This window comes from Hippichthys cyanospilos, chromosome 14, assembly GCF_059441005.1.
Source record: "Hippichthys cyanospilos isolate Australia breed blue-spotted pipefish chromosome 14, RoL_Hcya_1.0, whole genome shotgun sequence".
NCBI classification, from domain to species: domain Eukaryota; kingdom Metazoa; phylum Chordata; class Actinopteri; order Syngnathiformes; family Syngnathidae; genus Hippichthys; species Hippichthys cyanospilos.
The window spans coordinates 136106-163405 of NC_142382.1; the positions used below are offsets into that span (position 1 = coordinate 136106).

The 27300-nt window shown below is 61.1% G+C and overlaps 4 protein-coding genes across 15 annotated transcripts; all 4 read right to left on the reverse strand.

Annotated features, from left to right (window-relative positions):
• Positions 1 to 1754: 1754 nt before the first annotated feature.
• On the reverse strand, positions 1755 to 15397 carry ppp2r5eb (protein phosphatase 2, regulatory subunit B', epsilon isoform b). Of its 8 annotated transcripts, none has more exons than XM_088432879.1 (14): positions 10051 to 11063; positions 7711 to 7871; positions 4767 to 4963; positions 4600 to 4701; positions 4430 to 4522; positions 4211 to 4341; positions 4039 to 4098; positions 3719 to 3827; positions 3577 to 3630; positions 2986 to 3036; positions 2785 to 2904; positions 2600 to 2727; positions 2234 to 2335; positions 1755 to 2150 (listed from the first exon to the last, which is right to left on the reverse strand). In XM_088432879.1, the coding sequence occupies exons 1-14, from the start codon at positions 10089 to 10091 to the stop codon at positions 2051 to 2053; spliced, it is 1449 nt and encodes a 482-aa protein (XP_088289005.1). In that variant the 5' UTR covers positions 10092 to 11063; the 3' UTR covers positions 1755 to 2050. The 8 variants fall into 8 exon arrangements, with proteins under 8 accessions (XP_088289005.1, XP_088289004.1, XP_088289003.1 ...); XM_088432878.1 differs by having other exon boundaries at positions 7711 to 7874; positions 10051 to 11061; XM_088432877.1 differs by lacking the exon at positions 10051 to 11063 and adding an exon at positions 15032 to 15397 and having other exon boundaries at positions 2600 to 2904.
• A 913-nt stretch (positions 15398 to 16310) lies between these two features.
• wdr89 (WD repeat domain 89) lies at positions 16311 to 18866 on the reverse strand. The gene is made up of 3 exons (XM_088432883.1): positions 18713 to 18866; positions 17886 to 18261; positions 16311 to 17458 (listed from the first exon to the last, which is right to left on the reverse strand). Exons 2-3 carry the CDS (start codon positions 18243 to 18245, stop codon positions 16748 to 16750), a joined length of 1071 nt encoding a protein of 356 aa, XP_088289009.1. The 5' UTR covers positions 18246 to 18261; positions 18713 to 18866; the 3' UTR covers positions 16311 to 16747.
• Positions 18867 to 18868: 2 nt separating this feature from the next.
• On the reverse strand, positions 18869 to 23506 carry syt16 (synaptotagmin XVI). Of its 4 annotated transcripts, none has more exons than XM_088432869.1 (7): positions 22724 to 23506; positions 21888 to 22067; positions 21219 to 21398; positions 20953 to 21146; positions 20391 to 20834; positions 20194 to 20335; positions 18869 to 19950 (listed from the first exon to the last, which is right to left on the reverse strand). In XM_088432869.1, the coding sequence occupies exons 1-7, from the start codon at positions 22833 to 22835 to the stop codon at positions 19637 to 19639; spliced, it is 1566 nt and encodes a 521-aa protein (XP_088288995.1). In that variant the 5' UTR covers positions 22836 to 23506; the 3' UTR covers positions 18869 to 19636. The 4 variants fall into 4 exon arrangements, with proteins under 4 accessions (XP_088288995.1, XP_088288994.1, XP_088288996.1 ...); XM_088432868.1 differs by having other exon boundaries at positions 21888 to 22228; positions 22415 to 22851; XM_088432870.1 differs by lacking the exon at positions 21888 to 22067.
• Positions 23507 to 23607: 101 nt separating this feature from the next.
• snapc1b (small nuclear RNA activating complex, polypeptide 1b) lies at positions 23608 to 26806 on the reverse strand. 2 transcript variants are annotated; one of them, XM_088432882.1, is made up of 9 exons: positions 26494 to 26805; positions 25940 to 26096; positions 25667 to 25807; positions 25139 to 25243; positions 24894 to 25055; positions 24773 to 24820; positions 24628 to 24690; positions 24306 to 24432; positions 23608 to 23937 (listed from the first exon to the last, which is right to left on the reverse strand). In XM_088432882.1, exons 1-9 carry the CDS (start codon positions 26799 to 26801, stop codon positions 23798 to 23800), a joined length of 1251 nt encoding a protein of 416 aa, XP_088289008.1. In that variant the 5' UTR covers positions 26802 to 26805; the 3' UTR covers positions 23608 to 23797. The 2 variants fall into 2 exon arrangements, with proteins under 2 accessions (XP_088289008.1, XP_088289007.1); XM_088432881.1 differs by having other exon boundaries at positions 23608 to 24432; positions 26494 to 26806.
• Between the last annotated feature and the right edge of the window lie 494 nt (positions 26807 to 27300).

A 27300-nucleotide genomic window follows, 5' to 3' on the forward strand; every position in this document is an offset into this window, starting at 1 on the left:
GAAGGACGCCCGCCCCCGTCGACGTCGGTCACTTACTTGGCTTTTTGCGAGGACTTGCTTGGATCGGGCGCAACTCGTGGCGAAGGGCGGCCCGGCGAGCGGCGGCGCGCGCAAAAGTCCGACAGGCGGAGGACGACTCCGGAGCAAACTCCCAGGTCCGATGCCTGCTAGCCAACCCGCTGGGAGAGACACCGGAGGAGCCCCCACCATACTTTGCGCCTCCCTAAATATAGACGCGCGCACGCTTGCGCAACAAGCCAGTCACATACGCTCACACGCACTTGCGTGTCCACGCTAACACACAAGCAGTCATAGACTCACGTTTCCACAATCTATTCCCACCCACGCACGCGCGCCAATCTTGCACCTGCTTTCGCGGAGCAAAGAAAAGCACGGCCCAAGGTCAGGAATAGAGCAAAACAGACAACAACCAAATTAGAACGACGGTCGGGGACAGCGCGAGCTCCGGTACAAACTTTTCAAGGCTTCCGATTGGACGGAAGGCAAATGCAAACAAAGTCCTCTCTTACGAATCCCGTCGCCGTCCTCGCGCTCCAGTCGGCTCTCCCGGTCGGCGAGACTTCCCCGACCCGAAGCAAAGCTTTCCCATGAGCCGATGGTTTGAATGGGGTGTGTTTTAGGAGAGGCTGGAAAAAATGCGAGACGGCGGGCGGGCCCCGAGGACCCGAGTTGGACACCTGCGTCCTCGACCGGGCGCGTCCAAAGCCGGTCCTCGAGGGCCGGCGCGTTTCGCAGGTTTCCGTCCCCCTACCACACCCGATTCCAACGACGGGCTCGTCGGCGAGCTCAGACAACGAACCCGATGGGCTCAAAAACACGCGGGGCGCACGAGACGCGCCTGTCCTAGACAGGGCGAGCGGAAGCAGATCCCAGCCGTTCTGATGATGAGCTGGTCAACCGATGATTGGATCAGGGTCGCATCGGAGACACGTGCGCTCCCGGTTCCCTAGGCCGGCGATTTGAAGGGAAAAGCGCCCTCTGGCGGTACGCAAAGCAATAACAAAAGATTCGGGCGTCTGCTGGACGGATCTTTCCATTGCGACTCGAGTGGCCTTTCGAGTAGAGCACGGCGTTCGCATTTACAATTTCTCAAGTCCTCGACCTTGTGCGCACTTCGGGCGCAAAAGGCTTCGGGTAACAGGATTCAAAAGTCGCACGTGAATCACATTTATCTTAAGTTCTATTCTGAATGTGGCGTGCGGCCGTTTCCGGTGACTTCCGCGATTGACCGGCACCTCCTCGGTTGCGGTTTAGCTCTCTGACGGAAGCAGACGCTCGGCTCCTGAACACAAACTGTGCTCGATTGTTGCAGAGGACGACAAACCGATGAAAACAAGGAAAAGACCAGTCGCTGGATGTTTGCACCATCGGGGTGAGCGAGCCGCTGCCGTTGCTCGCAGAGGAAGTCCGCGCCGGTGGAGGGGCCAAAAAAAAAAAAAAAAAAGTTGACTCGAGACCGTCGGAGCCGTCTAGACCAGGGGTGTCCAAAGTCGGTCCCCGAGGGCCGCCGTCCTGCATGTTTTCCAGGTTTCCTTTCCTGACACACCTGATTCAAATGATCGGGATCGTTATCGGGCTTCTGCTGAGCTTGCTGATGAGCTGATCATTTGAATCAGGTGTGTCAGGAAAGGAAAGCTGGAAAACATGCAGGACGGCGGCCCTCGAGGACCGACTTTGGACACCCCTGGTCTAGACTTTTTTGGTTTCCTTCAAAGCCCCACCCACACAAGCCGTTATCTATTTTTTTTCTTTTCTTTTTTATTGTTGTTTAGTTTTTTTTCCCTCCGTTTGCAATAATATCAGTTGAAGGGAAAAAGAAACAAAAAATAATTATTTACAGTGTTGAAAGCATGAAAACAGACGTGATGAATCTATTGAAAAGTAATCGCACAAACACAAGAAAAAAACAGAAGAAAAAGAAAAACAATTAAGAGACCAGCGGCACTCCCCATCCAAATCGCAGATGCTGCCGGCCGGGGGGTGGCGGTGGGGGTGGGGGGCGGGGGTCCTTTTTGAGGGCACGCGGGCGTTAAGTGGGTATGATGCCGTCGCTCCTTAGTCCTCGCTTGAGCTCCAAGTCCTCCAGCTTCTTCCACAGCTCCTCGCGCTCCTTCTCCTTCTTCTTCTCCCTAGGGAAAGCGGCGCCCGCGTTTGCAAAATCGGCCGCGTCGCCGACCGGCGGTCCCGGGCCACACGCGCCGTCGTCCCTTACCGCTGGCGGTCCGACTTGTACGTGGCGGTGAGCTCGTCGAAGAGGGTGCTGTTCATCTCCATGAAGGCCTTCAGCACGTTGTAGACCAGCGCCACGATGGCCCTGAGCAAAGGCGGCGGCGCGCGGCCGGTCAGTGGCGGGCGGACGGGCGGGCGGGCCCCCGAGCGTTCCGGGTAGCCCCGCGGCTCCTTCGCGGCCCCCGTCCGTCCGAGGGGGCGGCCGTTTCGCCTCTCCGCCGAGCTCGATTCGTGAGCCGCGCGGTTTCGGGGGGAGGCGCGGGCGGCAAAACGGCCGCCCCCTCGCTCGGCTCCTTTCGCCCCTCGGGCGGAGGCGCGCGCGCGCGGGCTCGCTGCGTTTTGCACTCACGGGTTCCAGTGTTCTTTGGAGATGCGGTAGAGGCTGGCAAACATGATGGGCAGGATGACGTTGGAGTTCTCCTCAATCAGGCTCATGATGTACTCGTTGTTCCAGTAGTAGAGCGCTCGCTCCGCCACCTGCCAAACGGCGCCGTCAGCATCGCCGTCGGCGGCGCCGTCGGCGCGGCAACGGACCTGAAAGTGCGGGCTGGACACGCATCTGGAAATCTGCTTGAAGAGCGGCTCCTGGATCTTGACAAACTGGGTGGGCTCGATCACGTCCAGGATCTCCTCCAGCTCGCCCAGAAACATCACCTGCCGCAAGCCGGCACGCTTCGAGCGAGAGCGACGACGCGAGAGCAGGAGGAGGAGGGGGGAAAAAAAAAAGGCGCTCACCTCTTTCTGACTGCAAGTTTTGGGCCAGAACTTGAGCAATCCTCTGATGACCTGCACACAGGTGACAATCTGCCTGAGCGGCTGAATGCGTCCCGCCCCTTCTCGCGTCAAAATGAAAAGCGGCCGGGCTCGCGCCGAGGCCGGGGCCCGCGTTTCTATATCGGGTAAATAGGACGGTTTTCGGACTTTTGGGGCGGCGGTACCGCAAAGGACAAGCCCGGTAGGAGCCCGCCGCTTCGGCGGCCTTCCGCCGCTAGATGGCGCTTCTTAACATGGACAAGACGGTGACGTTTTCCAGGCTTTTTGCTGGGGTCGCATGAAAGGAACTTGAGAAACGGAATCTTCCGTAAACGTCTTTTGGCGGCCTCGTGCAAGATCGGATCTCCGCGCGGGCCCCCGCGCGGGCAGCGAACGGCCTCCCGCTCGCTGCGGTCAAAGGCGCCGCCCTCTCCTTGCCGGGCTTGGCGTTAGCGCCTGGCCGACGAAGCCTTTGCTTTGAGAGACGGCGCCGCGGCCCCTTTTTCTAACGGCGGGCCGGGGGGGATTCCTCCGTCGTCGCAAGCGCAGTCGCTCGCCGGCGCGCCTACTCACGGGTTCCGTTAATGTGGGGTCTTTCTCCAGGAACTGTACAATGCAATACGCCAACTGCAGACAAAACGAGAGCGCTCCATTCAACGGGCATCCCGTTCGTCAACGTGGACGGCGTGCCGAGGAGGCAAAAAGCGGCGCGTACCTGCGCGTGGAAGAGCGACAGACTGCGGACCGTGTGGAGCGGGATCAGCACTTTGACCAGAAACTGTTTGTGCTCCGCCTTCAGCGGTAGAGCGAAACCATTGATTATACTGCACAGAAGGCACAGCGAACATCCGTTAGGGACGTAGGCCGAGCCTGAAGGATGGTCCCCGCGCGCGCGAAAAAACACGAGGGCGGCCGTCTTCGGGAAAGACCAGCCCGAGCGCTTTTCCTTTCCAGAGCGCGGCGATTTACGGGCGCTCCCGGCTCATAATCGAGCGGGGCCAGCCTCTTGGCTTTCGGGGCTGCCGCGTCACGTACCTGCCCAGGATCTCCAGCAACTCCGCCACCCCGTTGAAGTGCTCCGTCTCATAAACAAAACTGCAGCAGGTCCGGTCGGTCATGGGAAAACAAGAGAGCAAAGGAGCGCCAAAGTAGGACCACAGACGAGAAAATGTACGCGCGAGCGGAACGGCGCCGGGCGCGCGCTGACCGTAGAAAAATATTATTGATCTGTTTTCGTATAAAAGCCCTCAGTCCCAGGAATTTGCCGTAGATTCTATGCAGAACCGTCTTCAGGTAGTCTCGCTCCCGAGGGTCCTCGCTGTCAAAGAGCTCCAGGAGCTGGGGGAGAGAGGGGGGGGGGGGGGGGTTAGACGGTCGGGCGACGGGCGTCCGGGACGCGGCCCCTCCCCCCGACGGGCGGGCGCACCTGCAGGACGAACTTCTGGTCGATGTACTTTTTGGCGATGCTGGGCTGGAACTCCTGACTCTCCAGGAAGCGGATGAAGAATTCGTATACCAACTGAAGCAAAAGGGCAAAGGGGGCGGGGTCAGGCGGACTAGCGAGGGGCCCCGGCCCGGCCCGCGGCGAAAGGCCACCTGCAGGTGCGGCCAGGACGCCTCCAGCGTGGGCTCGTCCTCTTCGGGGTCAAACTCGTTGCTGTCGCTGGGCGGGAGGGTCCGGAATATGTTGTGCGACACCTGAAGGCCGACGGAGGGCGTGAGTCCGGCGGCCGGCCCCGCGCCCCGCCGCCGCCGCCGCTCACCATTTTGACCACTTCCGGGTAGGCCTGCTCGTTCAGGTAGCCGCGGCTGACCGTCACGTAGTCCACCAGCTCGTTGAGCGTGGAGCGCTTGTACTCCTTCATCTTCAGGTCCGACAGCGTGTCCATGAAGTCGAAGACGGTGCAGCACTGCTGCAGCTTCTTCAGGAACAGCTCCGGCTGCTCCGGGGCCGGCACGTCTGCGCGCCGCAACCGTGCGTTCACGTTTCATTTGACGGCCGGCGGACAGACAACAGGCGAGCCGCGGGCCGACGGAAAAGCCCTTTCTCCTTTTAAAACATAGTCACGCCCATGCGGTTCGCGCGCGCCCGACGTGCGGGAATGGCACGCGCGTTCTCCTTTTCCCTTGGGCGAGCCTACGCAGTGAAATTTGGAGAACCGTCGTTCCGCCGTCCCGTACAACCGAGAAGCTGGCCCCGTCTACCTTTGGAGCCTTTCGCGTCGCAAGGCAAACGAATGTTTGGAACCCAAAAGGGAACGGGAGCTTCCGTGTCATTGCCGCGATCGCGGAACGTACGTACGAAATGAAAATCCAAGTCAAATCGACTCGGGAGTTCATTTTCGATCCCAACGCGGCCTTCGCACGGAAGACGGTTTGTATCTGCCGCGATTGCGGGCGTCACTTTCATTTCATTAATTTGGCGTTTGACAACGTTGCGCAGAGCTACCCCTTCTCCAGCGACCAACCCGGGCCTTCTATCGTTCCAATTTTGAGTAAGGGGTGGACGCGACCGCCGAAGAAAGCTAACGGACCGGTCGCCGCAAAGACGAAATCCACTCCTCGCTCAGCGTGGGTCCGTCCGTAGACTTCATTCTACTCCGTCCATAATCAATGAAGCCCTTTTTTGAGGTACTGCAAAAGGCATTCGAGTCACCGAAGCGCACAACCATCGGGGGGGGGGGGGGCCTTTCAAAATATGCCGGCAGACCCAATTTGATGTCCATACATCAACGGAGCAAAATGAAACAATTTGTTGGTTGCAGGCCAGCCGCCCCAGCAAACGCGCCTTTGCCGTAACGTATCCAAAGGGCAAAAAGTCCTTTCTGCCGGCCCTACGAATCGCCGGCCTAGGTCTAGGAAGGGTCTAGGGAGGGAGCTTTCTTCTGGTTCTGCTCTACCTCAAGAGCCACCACGCAAGATGGGAGGGTTGAGAGTCCACTAGGGACTTGGACCATTTCAAGCCTAACGCGGTCTTGAAACGCCGTCCAAATCGAACCCGTTCGTCCGGACGGCTCCGACGAGCGCGGGCAGACGCACGGAAACTCCAGGGGATTTCCGCGAGCGGAGCCGCGTGCCGCCAAGGTGCCTCCGGGGTGGCGTCGGCCCGGCGCTCAAAGCGCCGGGGAGGGAAATCGAGCCCATAACCGAAGCTGGAATCGGTTCCAACGGAAAACCAATCAAGAAAGAAACGGCGGCCGTCACGTCGCGAGCCGACGGAGGGACAAATCCCAGCGCTCTTTGAAGGGATTTTCCGGCCCGCTTTGAGCGGTCGGGCCGCCGCGAGCTGCGAAGAGCTCACGGCTGGATGCGCTCACCCGCCGGGAGGGATGCGGACGCACCGAAAGAATCCGAGGGGTTCGCTTCCCAACGCTCGCTCGCAGATGCGCTTTCGCCGCCGCTTTGCCGAAGAAGGGCCGACCACCCGATCGGCGGGGCCGAGCGACGGCCGAGCTTCGGAGAGGCGACGGCAAGCCAAACGCGAGATCGCCGTTCCTCGCCGAACTTCTCCGAGAGCCCGCCCGACCGCGCGCGCTATAAAAGAAGCCGGCTTTGCCCCCGGGGCCGGCCATCTTAAGTTCACGCGCGCTTGCCGCCGCCGGCCTAGAGCGCCGGCGACACCCACCTGGAGCCCCGGCGCCGTCGCTCCCTCCGTCAGGGCGGCGGGCGATAACGGGGAGGCGAGCGCGGCCTTGTCGGCCGAAGGGACGCCGATATGTGGGCGACACGCGTTTGGCGGCGCGCCGCTCGCGGCTTGTTTGGAGCGAAGCAAGTGTCGCTGCTGGAAAAATGTAAAGGGACACCCCGCGGCTCGGGTTTCTCCTGGGGAGGGGTGGCGGCGGGACGAACTTGGCGGGCGGCGGGCTTCGGCAGGCAAACGGCGTTGCGCGTACGTCTCTGTGCGGCTATTTTGGAAGGCCTCTTTTTGAACCTGTTGACCAGGAAGCTCAGACAGAACCGGAGGGGCCCAGCCGGTCCGGACTTGTGCCCGAGCGGGGTCCTGCCTGCTTTTCTCCCCCCCCCCCCACGTCGCCGCCGAGCTTTTAAGGAGCCCGCTAAAAAAAAAGGAACCTCCCCGAAGAATGCGATGATGCCCCGACATCCATGGGAGCAACTACTAAGTTATTCTGTCAAGCGCAATTCTCTCATCGGAGACTTAGGGGCGCCGAGTTCCCGGCCAGCCGGGCGAGACTTGCGTTCGACTTTTTGGGGAAGGTCTAAAAAGTGGGCCCACCCCGCAGCGAGGCGGCGGGCAGGTCGGCCGTCGCTGGCCGGCTGCCGCCTCTGACCACAAAGCTGACGCGAGCGGAGATGCGCGCGTGAATTTTGCTGGCCGTTTTGTGAGCAACGGAGGCCGAGCGTTTCCTGGCTTCGTTTCGGGCCCGAGTCATTCCTCGCAAATTGCTCGAAAGTGCACAGGTGCGACAGCTTAACGTACGGGCCGCGTCGCGGCTCGCCAGATCTGGGCGCCGTTTGAACCCGGAGGCAGGGAGGCCTCGTCGACCGGGCCGGCGCATTTCCCGATGTCGTTTCAAGGCGCTCGAACGAGCGGTGGCGCTCGTGACCCGGGCCGGCGCGACCCGGCTCGCGGCGAGAACGGAAACGGGTTTTCCATCCCGTCGGAGGACTCGACGGTCAAAATAGAGGCGGCGCTTGCATCGTACTGGTATTGGTCGCGAACGCGGCGCGGGGACGACGGCGGCTTACCTTTGAGCAGCGGCAACGGCGTGAGCTCGATGGGTTTGCCCTGAGAGCGGAACTGGGACGAGCTCTGCGAGCGCTTCTGCTTGGCCTTCCTGACAGACTTGCGCGAAAATCCGTCCACCTTGTCCACGGATGGAGGCGCGGTGGCTGCCGAGGACATAGCCCTGCTGGGGAACAAGCGCCACGCACGTTACCGCCACGCGATTACGAGAGCGAGAACGGGGGCCGGAGCGCCGGCCGGCCGGCCGGTCGTCACGTGGGGGGGGGCGCCAGTGTCGAGTCGTCCCGTCGGTCGCGACCCGGCAAAGGGCGTGCTGGCTCATGAGGGGCCGCGAACGGAGCGGAGCCTCGCCCAAAGGCGAAGCGCCTCGAGGGCCGGTCGCCTCTCGCCATTCCGTCGCATCATCGTTAAACTAGGGACGGCTCGACGGCGCTGCCTCGAGGACCGGCCGATAACCGTCCCGCGTCACGTCATTTGCTTGATACTTGCACGCGCGCGTCAGGCCGTTAAGATGCGACCGGGGCTGGGCGATATTTGATGCATTTCAGTCATTCCGGATGAACGAAGCCAACAAACATCCAAAGTTTTCATTTCGGCGTCATTAATGTGCAAAATGTTCCGAGGGCGAGAGAGTTGGGAGTCGATTTGAAATCGCTCCGAATGTAAACTTCCGAGTTTGGAGCTTGGGCACGACTTGCCTGAATGCCGGACAGCTATTGTCAACGGGTCTTGTGAAGCATCCTGACCCGCGTGCGGAACCGCCTGGAACGGAAGCTAAGAGGGCAGTCAAGCGGGCCCCGTCGCGTCTCCGCTCCGGCACGGCCCGGCCCGGCCCGCGTGGCTGCCGGCGCGGCCAACGAGTTTCCTGGTGTTTGACGCTTGCTTTCGTATAGCCGGCGAAAACCCGGAAACGTTCGCTCGGGCGGGTGGGTGCAAGTTTTTCGTCAGCTTTAAAATGAAGGTTGGGGATAGGGCTGCACGATTACGTCCAAAACAGTCATCGCGACTATTTTGGTCCACACCGAAATGGTGTTTATTAATCACAATTATTCATCAGCGATGATCTATTTATTGCCTTTAAAAAAAACAGGCAGTAAATATGATAGTTTCAAAAAATAATAAATGGTTCCTTTCGCCTCAGGGGGAGGCATCGGGCAGAGATAGTTGTTGCTTCTATCTCCGTTTCCGTAAGCGTTTGAGGTGTAAGGCGATTGGCCCGATGCGCCCCAGGCCCGGACCGCCGTCCTAAGAGACCTGGCGGGCTCCACCTGGACGCTTACGGCACCTGCTGATCTCCCATCCTACTGCTTAGTCCGCGTAGTTTCCAAGAGCGAGAAATAATATATTAGGGTTATTAAATAGCAGAGGATTTTGTCATGCAAACATGTGGGAACATTGCCATCGAAAGGTTTTTAAAGTGGAATTGAACGCTCCTTTTAAGGAGCATTTGTAGATGAAATCATTAATACGGGTGGAGCGGCTAATGGTTCGGTTTATAAAGCGCATCTTTAGGTAGGATTATAGATGTTAGTTGTCAGATGCTAAGTGAAATTTATGTTTCGGAAACAATGGGATGCGTTTGCTTTATAAGGTATTTTTTGTTTCGACTTTGCACTCATTGAGTGTACCGGGCAGGAAAAAAAAAACGAGAAAATTTGTACATGGGATCGAATGTCCGGATGCTGAAAAGACGTGCAAGTAAGTGGCCCGCATCGTGCGAGTTGATGGCCCGCATCGGAAAGGCCATCAAAACGTGCCTAGGGAGTACCGAATTTCATCAAAAATCCAGCGGTCCGCAACCGGGTGGGGGCGGGGGGCGGGGGGCGGGGGGGGGGCTCCGAATAGGGAGTCGGCTGAAGTCGGGGAGCGGAGGGAGAGCGCGCGTCGTCGGCGCGGCGTCTCGGTGCGTATGACGTCACCTTCAATCTGGGATTAGCTAACGATGCTTAAGAGCGGCACCTGGCTGACGCCTTCCGAATCAGAGATCCAAACATAGCGGCTGCTCTAAGCGCCGCTAATCGGCAGACGTCGCGCGTCGCCGCGGCAACAACCGGCCTCGCACCGCCTTCCTTTCCGTCGACGGCGCTCCGGAAAAAGCCACAACTGTGGAGAAAGAAGCCGCTGACTCATCAAGTCCTCATCATGTGACAAACAAGCAAGCTACCAAAGAATATCGATGATGCCGATGGTGAGGGCAGCCATTTTGACGACTACGTTTGCCGCCCGTGCAAAATCGCTCCTAGCCAATGGACGAGTTCCAACGAGCGCGTCCCAAATAATCTCCGTCAAAGCCACGACGTCATCGACCGCGCTCTCATCCGCACCGGCAGCCTCGGCCTTACCTGTGCGGCGGAGGGGCGGCGCCCTCCCCGTGTACGACCATCGGCCCCGCGCGGTCTTCCCGTCAAACTCGCCGACGGCGATTGACGCAAGATGGCAAAAGCCGGAAGGAGGAGAGGAGGTTGAGGGAGAACGCAGGACGATGCGGGAGCCTTTCCCTCCTCTGGCTCTTACATAAGCAGCCCGATGACATCCGCGCAAGCTGGCTGCCGGGAGGGGGGGCATGGAGAGGAGGAGGAGCCGGGGATTACACCGGGAAAAGGAGCGCGGGGAGGAGGGGTCCGGACGCGGGGAGACGGCAAGACGAGAGAGACACAAAGAGGAACGGAGCCAGCGCAAGAGTCAAGGGCAGACGCCGATCACGTACGAGGAGAACGGCCCGCTGCGGCGCACGCTCGCAAAGACGAGGAGAAAAAAGCGGCCCCTCAAAGGCGTTCTATTCCCGGGAGCCCGACTGCGCTTAACGCCGCCGTTCGGCTTCAAGGGGCAGCGCTCCCGGAAGTCGGGGCAAATTTTCTCCCGGCCCGCCAATGGCATTTTGCATGGACTCGCATGCACGCCGGCGCCCTCCGCAAAAGCCAACGGGCCCGCTGCTCCGGCGCACAGCAGGAGTCGCGCCGTTTCCCGGGCGCCGCTTAACCTGACGTCCGACCGCGGCTGGGACGTCGCCAAAGCGTTTGGTCACAGGTCGTGCGCGTAGCTTGAGCTGAGCATCTCTCGCTCACGGGCCTCCAGCGCGTAAACCGGTCCTGTAAAGCAGCTTTGGGCCGCTTTCTCAAAAGCTCCAGATTTGACCAATCGTGACTTCTCTTTCAAATTGTAAAATGCCGTTAAAATGCAAACAGGAGATTAGCCTGTAAAATTCACATGGAAAACCGTTTTCACTTTCCATTCTTTCCAACAGGAGCAATTTCAATCAAATCAACCTATTTAACTGACAAATACGCCCGTTTCAAGACGTCCCCGCCTTACGCGACCCTCCTCGCGCCCTTTTGTTCCACTTTACGACATCAAAACAACTTCTCTTCTCAAACGTGGCGGTCAGTGAGCGGCCGTGTCTGCGAGGGGCACCGCGCTCGTACGTCACCGGAGGCACCCCTGCTTACGTCGCCACAATGCCGCCCCGCTATCGGTCGGCGTCACGGAGTCACCGAGATGCCGGTCTGCTATCGGCCGGCGTCGCGGTTTCAAAATGGCGGAGCGTTAAAGAGTTGTTCTCATGTGGGCACTAACAATTTGGTATTGATTGTGCATTTTAGTGCTTAATTCAAAGTCTAGTATGGAAAGGAAGCTGGAGATAATGGAGAAATAGCAAGAAGGCTCGGCCAGGCCAGGCCAGGCCAGGCCAGGCCAGGCCACCCTCGCTAGGGAATATGGCCAGAACAAGCTCGAGTCGCGTCACTCAAAGGTAGAGAAATCCTTGATATATTTTTTATTTACGATGTTATCTAATAATATATCATGTATATTCTATACTAGTAGCACTTACTATACTGCTATGTTTTCATTTTTTTAATATGTACAGACAAGTTTTTAGCTGGGGTTTGACACGCATTAGCTAATTGACATTGATTTGGATTGGCGAAATGACGTTACGGTCCCAACCGTGGAACGGATTCATCTCGTAAGGCCGCCGTACAGGTGGCTACCTTGTCAATGTCTTGTTTTGGGATACAAATGGGACTCCCAAGTCGTATTCAGCGGCGCACGCAAAACAGGATCAGGACGTTATGGCGATTCTTTGGACTTTCCTCCAACTTAAGGCCACTTCACCCCACCGAGCGCCAAATAGCCGCAGAAATACTACCGACGCTCATGAATACACGGGGCCACGGACATCTTCCGGCCTGGCATGCGACGCCGTTAAAAGGCCGCAAAGTCAGACGCGCGCACAAACACACGTGTGCAAGCACACGCCGTGCTGATAAGGTCTACAAACGCTAAACACCAGGACCCTGACTTGCTGCGCTAGCAATCAAACAAAAGGCAACACACGCATTGGATCACGTGTCACGCGCACAGGCAATTCTTCCAAACAGCAAACGTGCTCTATTGCCTCTAACACGCTGATAGCATCATCATCATCATCATCATCATCAACATCGGGCCTCTCGCGTCTAACTCGTACTTCTGGAGCGTGTATTTTCCAAGACACTCTAAGACATGGAACCGGTTGCTTTTGTTTTGTTTTTTTTTCCCTGCAATTCCAATACAGTATATTTGGGATGACGGCGATCAATGAAAAGAAAAAAAGACTCCCGACTGTTAACGCAGCCCGCTTCAATAAGGTGAAGCGAAGAAATGTTGCACATAACGCACCTCCTTCCACCTCCTCTTTGGCCGGAATAGCCGTCTGGCAAGTCTGCAATTGGGTTACAAGTGAAAAGGCCGGCCTGATTGGTCCTATTACCGCGATGATTGCTGAAGGCTTTATGTACGATTCTCTTTCAACGTCTGCCAACCTCCTGCCCGTCGGAGGGCAAAAAAGGTACTAGGAGCCTGCCGCGAGCGCTCAGCCGAAGGCGTGGCGTCAACGGGCCCGCCCGAACGTCGCACCGACTAAGAGCATACGGACATTTCGCCCGGCGCACTTTTCATTATCGTCGTTTGCGGAACGCGCGTGAGAGTCTTTGGCTTGTCAATCGGGGGCCTTGGTGGCATCTCATCCCCACCGCAAAAAAGAAGCTGAACTTACGAACGCGAGTCAAGAGGCACGAACCAGTTCTCAATTGTTGACTAGTCACCGATGCCACTAGTACATTTGAGACATCGAATTTCCCCCACGGGAAATAACGGCAGATGGCTTTGAAGACGGGCCTACCTATCGAAGACTTCGGTTATGCTGAAAAGCGCGAGAAATGATCGACTTCCAACTTCTAGTAGTTCCTAATAGCCAAACGCAGTGCCAGGGGCCGGCGTCACCAGTACGGTACCTTGAAGTGGGGCCGGTACAGGAACCCGCCCATCCCCAGTGCCAAAGTTCGACCCGTTTCAAGCCGGACGTCATGCAATCGCCTCACCGACGTCGGGCATCAAACATCTTCCTCTTCCATTCTGCCGCAACCCAAACCGGCGTGTGCACTGAACTTACTGAGGAAGAGGGCGGCAAGCTAGCTCCGGCGACTTTGCGCAGACTTCAGCATTAGGGTTGGCGTCAGCCAAGTCCGCGGTTTGCGCCGCTCGCCTACCGTTGGCGCTATCGGGTCTCACGAAATGCGTGACAAACAGCCTGGCGAGGACGGCCGGGCGCACCCGCCTAAAACGGTCCGAGCCAAGCGGTTTTCCGAACGCCGCGCCTGCGCGCGCGTGCCAGCTAGCACCGTGACAGACAGGAGAGGGAAACGACGACGTCGAGCCGCGCCCGTGACGTTTGCAAACGCGCGTGTCGATGACCGTTCATCACGCCCGGAAAGCCGCCGTGTCCGTTATGTTCATCCGCCGACAAGTCCGCGTGGGAATGATCAGAACGACGGAATCGCCGGCGTTGCAGTCACTCCCGGTCGTGTCAAAGACCGTTCAAATATGACGAGCCATTCCGATTTGGAGCAGGCATTTTCTCGGCCGTGGGAAGCACCTGCCCCGACGCGGGTCGCCGCGACCTTCCTTTTTCTTCGTCGCCACTGGAAGGAGAAGGACGCGAGTCGGGCGGCGACGGCCCAACAGCCGACGCGCTGTCCGGCAGGCGTCGTTCTTTTTCAAATGGACAGGCGCACTGTGCTCCCCTTATTGGCGGGCACTCCTGTCATAACCGCTGTGGTTTGACAAGGGGGATACAGATTATTTTGCTAGCCAACAAAAAGCGACTTTGCATCAAGCCAAAACGGGTGCCTTTTCACTACTTTGAAAGAGCCGCCGGGTGAGATGACGCTCCCGTTTAGTGAGCACAACCTCAGCGTGAATGTACTGACATGAAGCTCAGCACGCCGCGCGCATGTACAGGCCGGGCAGAACGGACACCTCCTCTTGAGTGGTCTCTAATCTCATAAAGTAGGAAAAGTCCAAATGCGCCCGCCACGCCTGACATATCCTGATCTAATATTCCGGGGGCGGCCGCAATCTTAGGCACCCAAGCGGCAGAAGTATCCCTTTTCAAAGTGCTCTCCAGACAGGCTGCCAAAGTCGCAAGCGTTCGTCTCGACTTGACTAGAACCGAGCGCGTTGGTGACGTCCCCTTCCAAGCGAAACAAAGGGCCCGAGAGTGAAAAGTGTCGATAAAAGGATCGCGCACACGCTTGCCGCTTTCCCGTTCAAATGGGGGATTCTTCTCGCTCGCGGATGAGACGACCGCAGCCGGGCTCTTTCCGGCTCCTTCCGGGCCTGCCGAGGCTCAAGCCCTCCGAACTTGACAGCTAGCCCTTAGCACGGTTAGCCTCCCGTTCGGCTCCTTGACACACCCGGCCGCCGCCTGCCGTTAGCTAGTCCCTTGCCGGGCGAAGGCGACGCATCCGCGCGGCCCAAGGAAGCGGTCGCCGCGGCCTTTCTTCGCAAGCCGGAGTGACAGCAGATGTCATCCGAGTCGAAATTCGGATGCCGTCTCGCTGCTAGGCGAAGCGAAGCTAAAGCTAAGATGAGCTAAACACGGCGGCTAACCGATTGGCTGGCTAGCTAGCTAGCTAGCTAGCTAGCTAGCCGTTATCACGCCAGCACGTCGTCGTCCTCGGCCAAGACAACATGAAAACACGAACGAACATGGAATTCGAGTGGTGTCGGTGAGGTTCTGCTGAGCCGAAACACTTTACCTGGGCGGGTTCGGACGATCGCCCATCATCCCAGAGGTAAAAACCGAGGCGAAGCTAATGCTGCTAGCGATAGCCGACACACTGACTGGGGGTGTGAGGGAGAGGGAGGGGGGGGCGACTGAAGCCCAAGCTGGACGCGCCGTCCCGAGTCCCGACTAGCCGCTGTTAGCTCCACTGGGGGGGAGGCGGGGGTGGGGGCGGAGGAAGAGGAGGTGGAGATGCTGGTGCCGGTGCGGTACTTTACCTTGGTCCACTGCACTTCGCAACGGAGACGGCGGCGAGAAGTTATCCTATGTTTGGGAATCTAGCGGGCGGGGGGGGGGCTGCTAGGTTGCGGGGCTACCTCCAGCTCGGTGCGCGCAGCGGCAGCGGCGGCGGAGGAATGGGGTAGATTGTCGGCCTGCAGCTGCGGTGCGGCGGTTCAGCTTCCGAGCCAACAGCCCTCAAACTGCCATGAAGAAGGCTCAAAGATGGCTTTCACATAACCCCTTCCTTCCGCTGGGCGTCCTGGAGGCGGCGGCGGCGGCGGCGGCGGCGGCGGCGGCGGGGCTGGTGACGCTCGCGTCCGGCTGCGGAGCTTCTTCTCCTCTGGAGTCGGAATCCGGGCTATTGTCAACAGCGACTCGCACTCGAGCCAGCACACGAACGTGCTCGGCAGCTTCCGACGCGCTCATTGGTCGCGCCGGGCGACGACCGCAATTGCGGTTGGACGGGGAGCGCGTCAGTCAGTGGGAAGGGCGGGGCCGGTTCGTGGCGTCATCGGTTCGGCCGGCGGCGGGCGGGCGAAGGCGACGGTCGCGATTGGACGACGACGCACGTCCGTCAGGGCGGAAGGCGGGGCCGGTTTATGACGTCGTCGGCCGCTCCGACGTCTGAGCCGGCAGCGGACAGGGAAAGACGGAAAGGCGGCTTGACGCGAGCGGGGAAGAAGGACAGACTCCCGCTTTGAGCGGGGAAGGAGGAGAGACTCCCGCTTTGAGCGGCTCGGCGTTTGTTTTGTCGCTTCGGAATGAGGATAAACCCGTCGGCGGCCACGGGGATGCTAGCCGGTTAAAAAGTTAGCTTTCGCCGCATGAAAGCGAGGCACGCGTCATAATTGAGGGCATTCATCATCGCCGAACTATTGTTGTGAACACTGCGTTCCCTGATTTGATAGGAGGAGCGGCCGTCGGTGAGCGCCGCCGTCACTCGGCGCCGCTTTACATTCCGGTGTCTGTAAAACGTCACATCGGGCTCCTTCGTTAGCCCAGCCGCCTCGTGAGGATAAACGCTCGAGACGGCTTTTCCGGCTGCCGTTTCCTGGGCCGTTACCTCGCCATTTCGTAGAATCGCCCCCGGCGAACTCCAGCAAGCCATCATTTTGGACCCCGAGAACGACTCGCCGCGTCTCCGAACAGCTTTGAGATGCTTGCTTTACAAGCAAGGCAAAACACGTTTGGTGCACGTTTAAACCATATATTCCCACATACAGAGACGATTCCCCAATTTTCAGCGCCGCGGGTACTCGAATCACTCTGCCACTCTTCAGGTTCGCATTCTTTATTTCGATGAGGCCAACTCGAGCGGCGGACGAACAGACTTGGAGCGGCGGAAGTACAGACTTTTACGAAGCCCTATCTAAGCGTGAAGACGGCATCCATGGATACCGCGCCGGCTCCTTCCGGTTACAAGTGAAGAATTGAGCACGAGGCGGGGTAGGCGCAGACCCCCGCCGCGCTTGCCTTGGCGTACGGCCGAATCTTCGGCGCCGACGAAACGGGACGGGAAAGGCCCGGCTATCTCGTGACGAGAAAAGTCCGTCGGGCGGAAGGCAAGTGGCGGGGCCCGCTATCCGCCGCCGCGCGGGCGAGCGCCATCCGCCCCGCGAACACGGCCGATGTTTTCCGCGGCTCCAACACGGGTTTAGAAGCGCGGGCGAGTCCGGATGAGATCCAAAGCACGGCGAAGCTTTGGGGTCGGCCTATTTGCCGACGTGCGCCGTTTGGCGCAGCGCCCATTTGCGTTTGAGGGCGGCCCGAGGACCGTCGCCCTTCCGCCCCTCGGGTTTCCACAGCGACAGCCGTCCGTCCTCCCCGCCGGTGAGCAGCGCCCCCCGGGCCTCGTCCCAGGCGAGGCACCTGACGGGGGCGGCGTGGCCGCCGGCCAGGTCGGCGAGGAGACGCGGGCCGTCGCCGTCGCACTCCATCAGCTGGACCCGGCCGTCCGCGTCCCCGCCCAGCAGCAGCAGCCGGCCGGCTCCCTCCAGCCAAGCCCCGCCCACCAAGAAGCCCGGGCCCCGGCCGCCGGGCGTCAGCCTCAGGCGCCGGGCGTCCGGGCAGCCGAAGACGGAGAGCGGCCGCTCCGTCCCCAGCCGCCGCAGGTCCCACAGGCGCAGGCCCTCGTCGTGGCTCAGGCAGAGAAGGCGGCCGGCGTGGGGCCCCGCCCAGCACAGGGAGGCCACGGGCGAGTCGCCGTTGCAGGTGCACAGCAGCGCCTCCTCCTCGGAGGCGCGCCGCAGGTCGAAGACGTTGACCAGGCAGTCGGTGGAGCCCGACGCCAGCCGGTCCTTGTCGCCGGGGTGGAAGCGCACCTGCGTGACGTCGTCGCTGTGCGACTCAGAGTAGACGCCCAGCGGCGCCGCGCTGGCCTTCCTGCTGTCCCAGAACACCAGCAGGCTGTCTTCCTCGTCCAGCTGGGCCGCACCATGGCCGGGGGGGAGGGGGACAAAACCAAACGGGTCAAGGCCACGCCCATCCGGCGCGCTCGGGCGCTTTGCGCTGGTTGAGGGGCGGCCGAGACGGGGTCCTCCGGAGCCGTTTTCCGCCTTTGCCCCCGACGGACGGGCCTTATTCAAACGGTGGCGAAGCGCGGATCCGTTTGCGCCAGGCCGCCGACTGAAGTCGGGCGTGTCCGTCGAGGGAGAAGGCGGAAAAGGGGACGGCCTCTTAGTGCCACCCGCCGCCGGCGGAAGACGGCGTGGCGGTCGCCGACCCGGGCCGACGATCGTCGGCGCGTTGCCGCCCCCTTTCCGGTTCTCGTTCACCCGCGCCATTTGACCGGACGAGCGAGTCGCGCATCCGATTCCGGCCGGTAATTCCCGGGACGCCGCGCATACTGACCGGCGTGCCGGCGCAGAGCAGCACGTCGCCGCAGCTCAGGTCAAAGCTGCACAAGACGCGAGAGGGCCGGCAGCGGAACACCTGGGCGGCGGCGGCGCCGGGGCGCCGGACGTCCCAGGCCCGGACCGCCCCGTCCTCCGACGCCGAGTAGAGGAGGTCGGGTCGCGCGTGGGAGAAAACCAGGCCGCGCGCGCGAGCGGCGTGGCCGCCCAACTCTCTGAGCGTGCGCAGCGTGGCCGGGTCGTGCAGTCGCAGCGTCAGGTCGGACGAGGACGAGGCCAGGGCGCCGCCGGGCGCGTGCAGCGCAACGTCAAGGACGTAGGCGGGCTCCTCCTCCGGCGCCGGATTCTCGGCCTCCATGCTGGCGGGGCGGCTCCTGAAACAGGCCGGGCGGAGCGTCCAATTAACGAGACCAAATCTGTACATTTGTTCAAACGTTGGAAAAAAAAAAGTACACAAATGAGTCACAAATGAGAGTCTCAATGTCATTATAATTCCTTGTTATTTCAAAGTTTATGGGACAAGTTGCCACCATTTTGGTGCAGTCTGGAGCCTCGATTGGATATAAAAACAACAATCCAATATTAAGGAACCGAACAAAATGCAAGCGAATAAAACAAAATCACAGGCAAAACATTCAGGGCAAAGGGCAAAATATTAGCTGATGAGAAAACGTATTTCTTCATTTCCTTTTCACGCGGGGAGGGGGGGGGGGCATAAATGAATGATAAAGAAGGAAAACATAAGAGCGTTGACGCGAACGGCGTCAAACGAGGGACAGTGGCCACGTGTCCAAAGTCCAAACGGAGCTCAGCAAGTCGTCCTACCTGGGCGTCTTGCGTCTTATCGCGCACTCGCCAGAGGAAGCAAGTTCGACGAAGAAAGAAAGGCGGACGCGAACAAAATAAACGATCGGTTCAAAGCGGAAACGGCGATACGGTAGTGGACCGGAAGGCGCCACTGTAACCGGAAGTGCGGAAAGGCAAACGCGCATTGGTTCCGCCACAAGAATCCTATTTTTGTTCTTATTGATTCATTATTGGTGTCAAGTCAAGTTCGGTCATTTTACTTGCTTAGTTTGTTAGTGAGCGGTCTTGTGAGTGACGTGCAAAATCTACTGCACGCAAAAGCGTCGAAGCCTTTACACAAAAGAAAAAAAAAATGGCTGGCGACATCTCCTGGTCAGATGAAGTCATAGCAGCTATTCCCCAAAAGCATTCGATTGGATCTTGTATTCCGACGTTACCGTTTACGCCTGTCAAGCGCACGGCTTGTTATTGGTTCTCAATTGGCGAGTTTGAAATAGAGGTCTTTCTTGACAAAGTGCAAACAGAAAATACAAGAAAATAGTGAACGACAGAACGTTTCGCCGAAATACATCACTTTTCCGAGGGTCTTTGCTTCTTTGCTTCTCTTTCCTTCACGTATGTCCAGGTTGCACGCAACCCTATCGGAGACGTAAATGAGGCTTTCAAAGCCTCGCCGGTTCGCCCGTCTCGCTCGGCTAGTTCCGCTCCTGGCTTCATTTGACTCGAATCTCGAATCGAAAACTAAAGTCAACAGCCATCTTTGAAAATGACGCACGCGCGCGACTTCGTTTATTCTTGAACACGCCGGAGGGAATCTCGACGGGATCGGACATGCGCCAGGGCATTTGCATTTGCAGCGGACTTCGCGCGCCGCGGGGACCGCTGGGGAAAGAAGCTTTTCATCCGGACGACAATGAGCCCAGCGGTCTCCGGTCTCTCGGTTCAGGCGTCCAGGAGGACGTGCCAGCGGCACACCTGGCTCCCGCGCGCGTCCCTCATGTCCCGCCAGTGGAGGCGCTCCTCGTCGCCGCTGCTGTTGTGGCCCAGGGCGGCCCAGCCGATCATCTCCTTGCGCTTGAGGCCGCGGCGGCCGTACACGGACGCCAGCAGCGTCACGTCCGACAGCTGGAAGAGCGCCACCTGGAAGACGAAGGTCTCCCTGTACACCGGGTTGGGCTGAGCGCGCCGCAGCGACGTCTTGCAGCGGGACATCTCCCGGCCCACCGAGTTGAGCAGGGTCAGCCGGGCGAACGTGTCTGCGCCGCGGGCGGGAGAGAAAGGCAACTGAAACAAGGCCCGTGGGACCCTAACGCCGCGCGCCGACCCTCCGAGCGCCCGCCCAGCTCGCCGGAGAGCGCGGCCGAGAAGCCCGGGGACGCGGGAAGCCCGGGGACGCGGAAAGCGCCGGCGCGGGGAAGGGGCCGGAACGCCCCGCGGGACGCCTGCCGGAAGGCCGCCGGGGAGTCGCGGCCATTAAGATGACCGGGACGACGAAGTACCCGGAGGCCTGCCGCCAGCCGCGTTGCCCAAGCCGCTCCCCTTGACGATCTCCACCGACATCCTCCCGGTGGCGGCGCTGTAGGACAGGCCCATCAGGAGCTCCGGGGCGGCGCCGGCCGGGCCGGCCTCCGAGTCGGCGCCCTGCCGAGCGCCGGGGTCAGAAAGCCGTCGCGCGGGCGCCCGCGCCGCCGCCTACCTTGAGGTCTCCTCGGGGCGCCAGGGTCAGGCGGACGTCGACGGGTCCTCCGGCCCGGTCCACGCCGGCCAGGGGCAGAACCCGCTCGCCCATCATCCGCCGGCGGGACAACCGGCCCTCCAGGGCGTACATGCGGAAGCGCAGCGCCGCCGCCGGCAGCCGGGAGGCCTCCACGCGGGTCAGGGCGAAGGTCTGGCCGAAGCCCAGCGCCGCCGCCGGCCCGGCCGGGCCCGGCCGCCCCGGCGGGGTCTTGTGTCTCTGCTTCTTGGCCGGCAGGAGGACCACGCGCACCTGCCAGGCGTCCGCCCCGCTCCGCCGCCGGTCGGGAAGGTCCCGCGCCGACACCACCGTCACCAGCAGCTTCTCGCCGGCCGCTCGGTACTCCAGGGAGACCAGCAGCTCGCAGCACTTGGGGACGGTCGGCACCGGGCGGGGCCCGGGCTCCTGGGGGAGCCGCAAAAACTTGGGAAAGCCCGGGGCCTCCCGACGGCTCGCCGCGCGACCCTAACCCTAACCCTCGGATTTTCCCCCCCCCTCTGTTGTTTCTTCCCGAGACGCGTACCTGAGGCGGTCCGGCGGCGCAGTCGTCGGCCGTCTGCCGGCGCCCCGCGTCGCCCTCGGTCGTCGGCGGGTCGGGGGCGGACGGGGCGGGGCTCTCCTCGGCCGCCGAGCCGCGCGGCGGCGGGGGTCCCCCCGGCGGCTCGTCCGGACGGCGGCCCCGGGCGGCGGCCTCGCCGACGGCCCCCGGGAAATCCTCTGCAAAGATGAGTACGGATTTTGCCGACGCGGCCGTTTTCCGCTCGCCGATCTGACAGGCTGCGCACGCACCCTCGCCGTCGGACGGCTCGGCGCCGGCCATCTTGATGCGGCGCCCGGCGGCGCGCGGCGCCGGCCGCTCCGAACGCAAACTCTGCGCTCGCGACACGGAGATCTCAAACTGCTTCATCACCTGGTTGTCGCTGTCCGAAGACGATCGGCCGCCCTCGTCGTCCGCGCTCCGGCTCTTGACTGGGGACGCGCGCCACAGTCATGAGAACGACGTGTTTTCTTTTCCATACTGTGCCGACGAGCGGCGACCTGCCCGTTCGCGTCGGGCGGTCCTTGAGCGCGGGCCCGTCGAGGGCCCGCGCGCCTTTCCCGGGAGACGAGAATCCTTTGGAAGCGCGCCAGCTCTCGTTTGCCGGCGTCTTGTTTGAGGTGCGACCGGACCGGCGCGTCCCGTCCCGGCGCCGTGTTTGCTTTAAAGGTCTGTTGACTTTTTTGAGCAAGCGACTGACTCGGGACCGCGCCCGTTTTTCCGCAGGATCTTCAAAATGCCGACAAACCTGGCTTTTCTTTTCGCTTTTCGTCACGAGTTGAACTTTTCCACCTCTGGATCTTTTTTTTCGAACCCGAACGCGGCCCATTCCGATCCCGCACGATTCGGTCAAAGCGAACGGATCCTACCCGTCTTGTTTTTCGGGACGCGCGCGAGTTTGGGCCGGAACGCGTCCTCACCGAGGCCCCGGCGAAGCCCCGGCGAGCGCTCCTTCCCGGAGCGCCGGCGGGGCTGCTCCGGACAGGGGGCTCCGCCCACTCTGGAGAAGCACAGCATCTTGTTGATGAAGAGAAAGACGAGCGCCAGGGCGGCGATGAACACCCCCACCGCCGACAGGAAGCCCACCGCCTCCGCCGTGACTGGTCGCAGGTGGAAGAGGGGACACGCGACGACACACTGATCAGAGCGCGCCGACGGACGCCCTACGCGCACGATCCGAGCCCGAGCCGTCCGCTTTCTCCCCGATCGCGCTCGCTGTCGGCAACTTTTCGGATACGGGCGGCGCTCCGTTCCAACTGTCCTTTGAGAACACGCGGGGAAAGGTGGAAAACCGTCAGAAAGGACGGGATGAAGAAACGGCGCCCGGGATGACGAAGGCGCCCCCGCCGAGACGACCGACGAATGCGAATCCGTCCGGTTTTCGACCGGCGGAGGAATTCGCGGGTGGAAAACGTTCGAAAAGAAGCGACGAAAGAATTGAACGAACCTGAACGAGCGGGGCCCAAGCGGCCTCCTGCTCTTGGCGGACGCGCGCGATCCCGGGCAGGATGCGGACATTGTCGCCACGGACGTCCGCTCCGCCTGCGGTCCCAAAAGGAATGCGGTCCCAAAGCCCATGCTAATTTCCCGGGGGGAAAAACCAGTCGAGCCGGCGGGATTTCACAAGGACTTTAGCGCCGGCTTTAGGCGGACTTGAGCGCCTTGCGGTAAATCCGCAAAGCCTGCTTTTTGCAGCTCGTCGGAAGTTCGCCGACTCGCCGCTGCGATGTGCGCGTGATGGTCAAGCTCCACCTACTTTGGAAATCCGGAGACGGCGCCGTCGAGGAGTTTGGCGCCGCGTTCGTGTCGCCCCCTCCTTGATGTCGCGCGTCCGCCGCCTTGAGGTCTTCGCCGCGGCTTGTCTTCATCTTGGACAACTTTTTTTTTTCTCTTTTCTTCCGCCGCTCCTCGCGGAGTTCCGACCGCTTCGTCCTGTTTCGGTTTGTCGCTCTCTCCCCCTCCTGGCGTCTTTCTCCTCTTTGAGCGGGCGGGCGGGGCAGAAGGGGCGGGGCGACAGAACTACAAGCGAACGGCGGGATGCCGAGAGCGTTTTCCGGCCGGCGCCCCGACCAAACGGGAAGCGCTAGGCTAACGGGCCGGTTGGCGCGCGGCGTTATCGCGGCCGACAATGGAAATATGAAAAAAAAAAAAGTTGTGATTCGTCGGCTAATCGATGAAAAAAGTCGCTGATGACTCGTCTACTAGACACTCGTTGGCACGGCCTTAACGGTGACTGTAATTCTGCTGCCCCCTGGTGGTCGAGAGGGCCGCACCGCGCTCAAGCGTAAAGAACGCGTTCGCTCCCCGCCGGCGGGTCTTGGGCTCAATCCCCGAGCCCGGTCCCCGCGTCCGAGCCGCTCCCTTTCAAATGGCACCATTCCATTTTGGAACGACTGGGGGGGGACGCGCACCACAGACAAATCAAGCGTGGGAGCGCGCGCAGAAGAAATTCGTGTGCGTCGACTTCATACTTTGGCTCGGAGGGACGCGTGCGCCGCAACCGCCCAGCTTAGTTTGGGAAAAGTTGGCCCGGCCTCGGAACCCGACGGGGCGGAGGGAAATGCGCGACGCTCGCAAGCGGCAGTCCTACTTTGTAGTTTTGATCAACGGGTGGTCGAAAAAGACATCACGAGGCAGGCGTTGCGTTTGGTCTTTTATTCGCCCAAGTCCATCGGCGGCGGCGGCGGCGGGCGGGGAGCATCGCACGCGCCTTGACAATGCGCCGCAGCGACAAGCGCGCCTTTCTTTTCTTGATTCCGGGGCGCGAGCGAGCGAGCGTATAAGCGCCGGTGACGCCGTCGCAGAAACGCCCAGAAGGCTTCCCCCGTCGTCACGCGACCGGCTTTTGGGCCGAAAGGGCAAAGGGCGAGCCTCGCCGGGCGCCGCCGCCCGTGCCCCGGGGGCGTCCGCCGTCCAGGGCGGTCAGACGATGGATGCGAGTGGTCGCGGCGGCGTCCTGGCTCATGCGGCCTGCGGGACGACAAAGGCCCGGTCGGGCGCCGCCCCGTTTCGCTCTCGGGCCGGGAGCCCCGTCGCCACGGGGCGGGGCGGGCCTTCAGCTTGGCGCCGTTATAAAGAGGATACGCGGGATCGGGGGGACGCGGCGAGCGTCCCGATAGGAAATACGCCCGGAGGGGTGGGCAAAGGTTCCCTGGAAACCTTCGGAGGCCAAAGGCGGGGCTCCGGCCTTCGCGCGGCAGGACCGCGTGGAAAAAGAACGCCGGCCGGAAGCTTTGCGTTTTGACGCGGCGGGAGGGCGCTACGTACGCCAGCTTCCTTCCACGCTAGGGCGTTACGTGGGCACGGAGCAAGAGGCGAGCGGGGGAAGCGCCGCTTACCTTGGATGCGAACGTTCTCCTCGGTTCTGGCCTTGAGCGACGCCTTGCCGATCCTGGGGCGGACGTCGGCGGGCCCGTCCTCGTCCCCGTCCACTTCCGCTCGCCGATGGCGCCGAGACTTGCGCGCCTCCACGCGCAAGCGCAAACGTTAGACGCGTCCGCAAAAACCGCGGCCCGGGATTAGGGCCCGACCCGTTCCGCTCCGCTCGCGTGCCGTTTGTTTTCCCGCCAACGCATCCCAAGGTCCCCTCCCCGGACGGCGGACTCGGAACTTTGGCAAAGCCCGGGGCGAAGGGGGTCGGGCCCTAACGGCGGCGCGAACCTCTGCGGCTTCGGCGTACGCCCTGGACTTGATGGAGGACAGCAGCCGAGCTCTTCGGGAACTCTGGACACATCAAAGACAAGCGGGTCCAGGACGGTGTGGGGGGGCGGCGGAATCCGAGAAGGCGGGGCCTCCCGAGCCGCACCTCCGTCGGCGTCGACGTCCCCTCGCCGGCGTCCTCGTCGCCGGCGTCCTGACGCAAAGCGGGCCCGGCGTCAGCGCGGCCGGCCGACCGGCGCTAAAGGCGGGCCGAGCGGGCGCAAAACCTGCGTCCTCCTCTCCTGCCAGCTGTGGAAAGCCAGCACCTGGCCCCGCAGCCGCGCCGGCAGGTTCTTGCGGCTCAGCTCCAGGCCCAGCCGCTCCCGCCGCGCCTGCGGCAGGGCCGCCGACTTGAGCTCGCCGTACAGCCGGTCGATGTTGGACAGCTCCTGGGGGGAGGGCGCGGGGGGGGGGGGGGGGGGGGGGGGGTCAGGTCGGCGGCAGAAACGGCGGGGACGCCGACGCCGCTCACCTCCATGGCGTCTCGGCCGAGCAGCTCCTGGGGGCGGCTCGCCCGCGCCTCGAAGCGGCCGCGCAGCCGAGAGGGGGCCTCGCGCGCGGGCCGCCTGAACGTCAGCTGCAAGCGCAGATGGCCCCGCCGCGGTCAGCGGCCGATACGCCGGCGAAGAGCCGATCCCCCTCGCTCTTCTTTCGGAAAAAGCCTTGGCCCCGAGGGCCGCTTTGTCCGGGGCCGGCCGAGCGCCTTTGCTGAAGACGCCCGGCGGGGCCCCGTCCGGAGGCGGCCGTGTTTGCTGCGGCTACAGGCAACGGTAACCGCGTGTCCCGTAATGAAAAAGGGCCTAAATCTTACACGCTGTCCCTTGAAGGTGGGAGCGACGCGCGCCATGCACCCGGGTCTTCCTCTTTCTCCGGATTTTTCTGCCCAAAATCGGCACCGTCCCGAAAGGCGGCCGTCGCGCCTTTGACCGGAGCCCAGTAGGCATCCGTCCGTTTCCCTCGAAACGCTCGAGCGTACGCGGCGGCGGCGGCGGCGGCTCACCGAGGCGGGCATGGCGCTGAAGTGGAAAGCCTTGCACCGGCGCAGCCGGCGCAGGACCAGGACGGCGTCCGAGTGCCGAGCTCCCGCGGCGTCCTTCTCGAAGATCAGGACGTCCTCCCAGTCCTTCAGCGCCACGCGGATCTGCACGCAATTGCGGACGTTGACTTTGGCGTCTGGCATTTTATCTGAACGTTATTCTTCCCAAATGGCCTCTCGTGACAACAACCCAACTTGGTACCGCTCCGAGCGTCGGGGCGTAAGCGGCCGACCCACCGGGACGCGAGGCCGGGCCGTCTGGCAGTGGTACAGGCCGTAGAGCAGGTAGAGTCCGCCGGCTCGGATCTGGAAGCTGAACGGAGGCAGGAAGTAGACGGCGGCCGCGTCCAACGCCAGGCGGGTGAACTCTCGCTGCTCGTGGCCCGCCGTACCTCTGAAAGGACACCCGCCCAAAACATTGCTATATATGGATGGACATTCGGGGCTCCGTCTTTCGCCCACGCCGGCGCTAAGTTGAATCTTCTTTGATGCGCGCTCGACGGATCTTGTCACTCGGCCCGGCAAAGTCAGCGGCCGTTTGGCGCTGCCATCCACGTCCATCCTGTCACGCGCAACGCGCAGTCCATCCTGTCACGCGCAACGCGCAGCACACTTTGGGATAGAATACGAGGCCTTTCTTCTCATTGTACTGCAGGTGTAAACGACGGCAGCGGACCACGAGGAACTCTTTAAGGCCTTTGCTAAAATGGAAAAGCCGCGGAGAGAAAATCTCCCAGCGCTTTCGCTCGGAACCGCCGAAAAAAGGGGCGAGCTCGCCAGCGGGAACTTACAGAAAGATGTGGCCGAACTTCATTTCCCTCCAGATTTTGGAGAAGCTCTCAAAGCGGACCGAGTCCGTCTTTTGGAAGCGAGCGAGCAGCTCCTCGCAATCCGAGCGAACTTGTTGGCCGCGCGCCCACTTCATCCCGAAAGGCAGGCCGAGCGAGCGGGCGAGCGAGCGGGCGAGCGAGCGGGCGAGCGAGCGGGCGAGCGAGCGGGCGAGCGAGAAGGCTCGCCGAGCGCGGGTCCGTCCGGAAAACCAAGTTGGAGCTTGACCAAGCGCCGCCGTTAGGAGCGCGTCCCTTGTCTGTGACGTCATCAGCAGGCGGCGCCGAGACGTTCAAGGCGCTCGGAAAAGACACCATTTTATCAAAGTTCGTCGACGGCATTAAAACGCTTTCTCGTGCCACACACGCAATATGTGCGTAGGCATCTCAGAGCTCGGCATTGCTTTGTCTATGCGTGTTTTAAAAAAGGCAGGTCTTTCCTTACAAGGCCTTACCGGTTTACTTTTGTGAAAAAAATACGTATATGGTCATTTTTTTACATGGTCATGCAAAAAAAAAGCCTTACTGCATAGGTGTCGAACTCCAGTCCTCGAGGGCCGGCATCCTACTGTCGGTATTTTAGCAAAATAAATATTTGTTGCAAAGAAACTACTACCGCTCCATATATGGTCAGCAAAATCTTTTTATATTTAGAAAGGCCTTACGATTGTTTGACTAAAAAACAACATTACGTGGTTTATGTGCAAAAAGACTTGCTACTTCTACTGTAAAAAAAAAAGCCTCACGACAGTCGGCCATGAAGACGCCCGA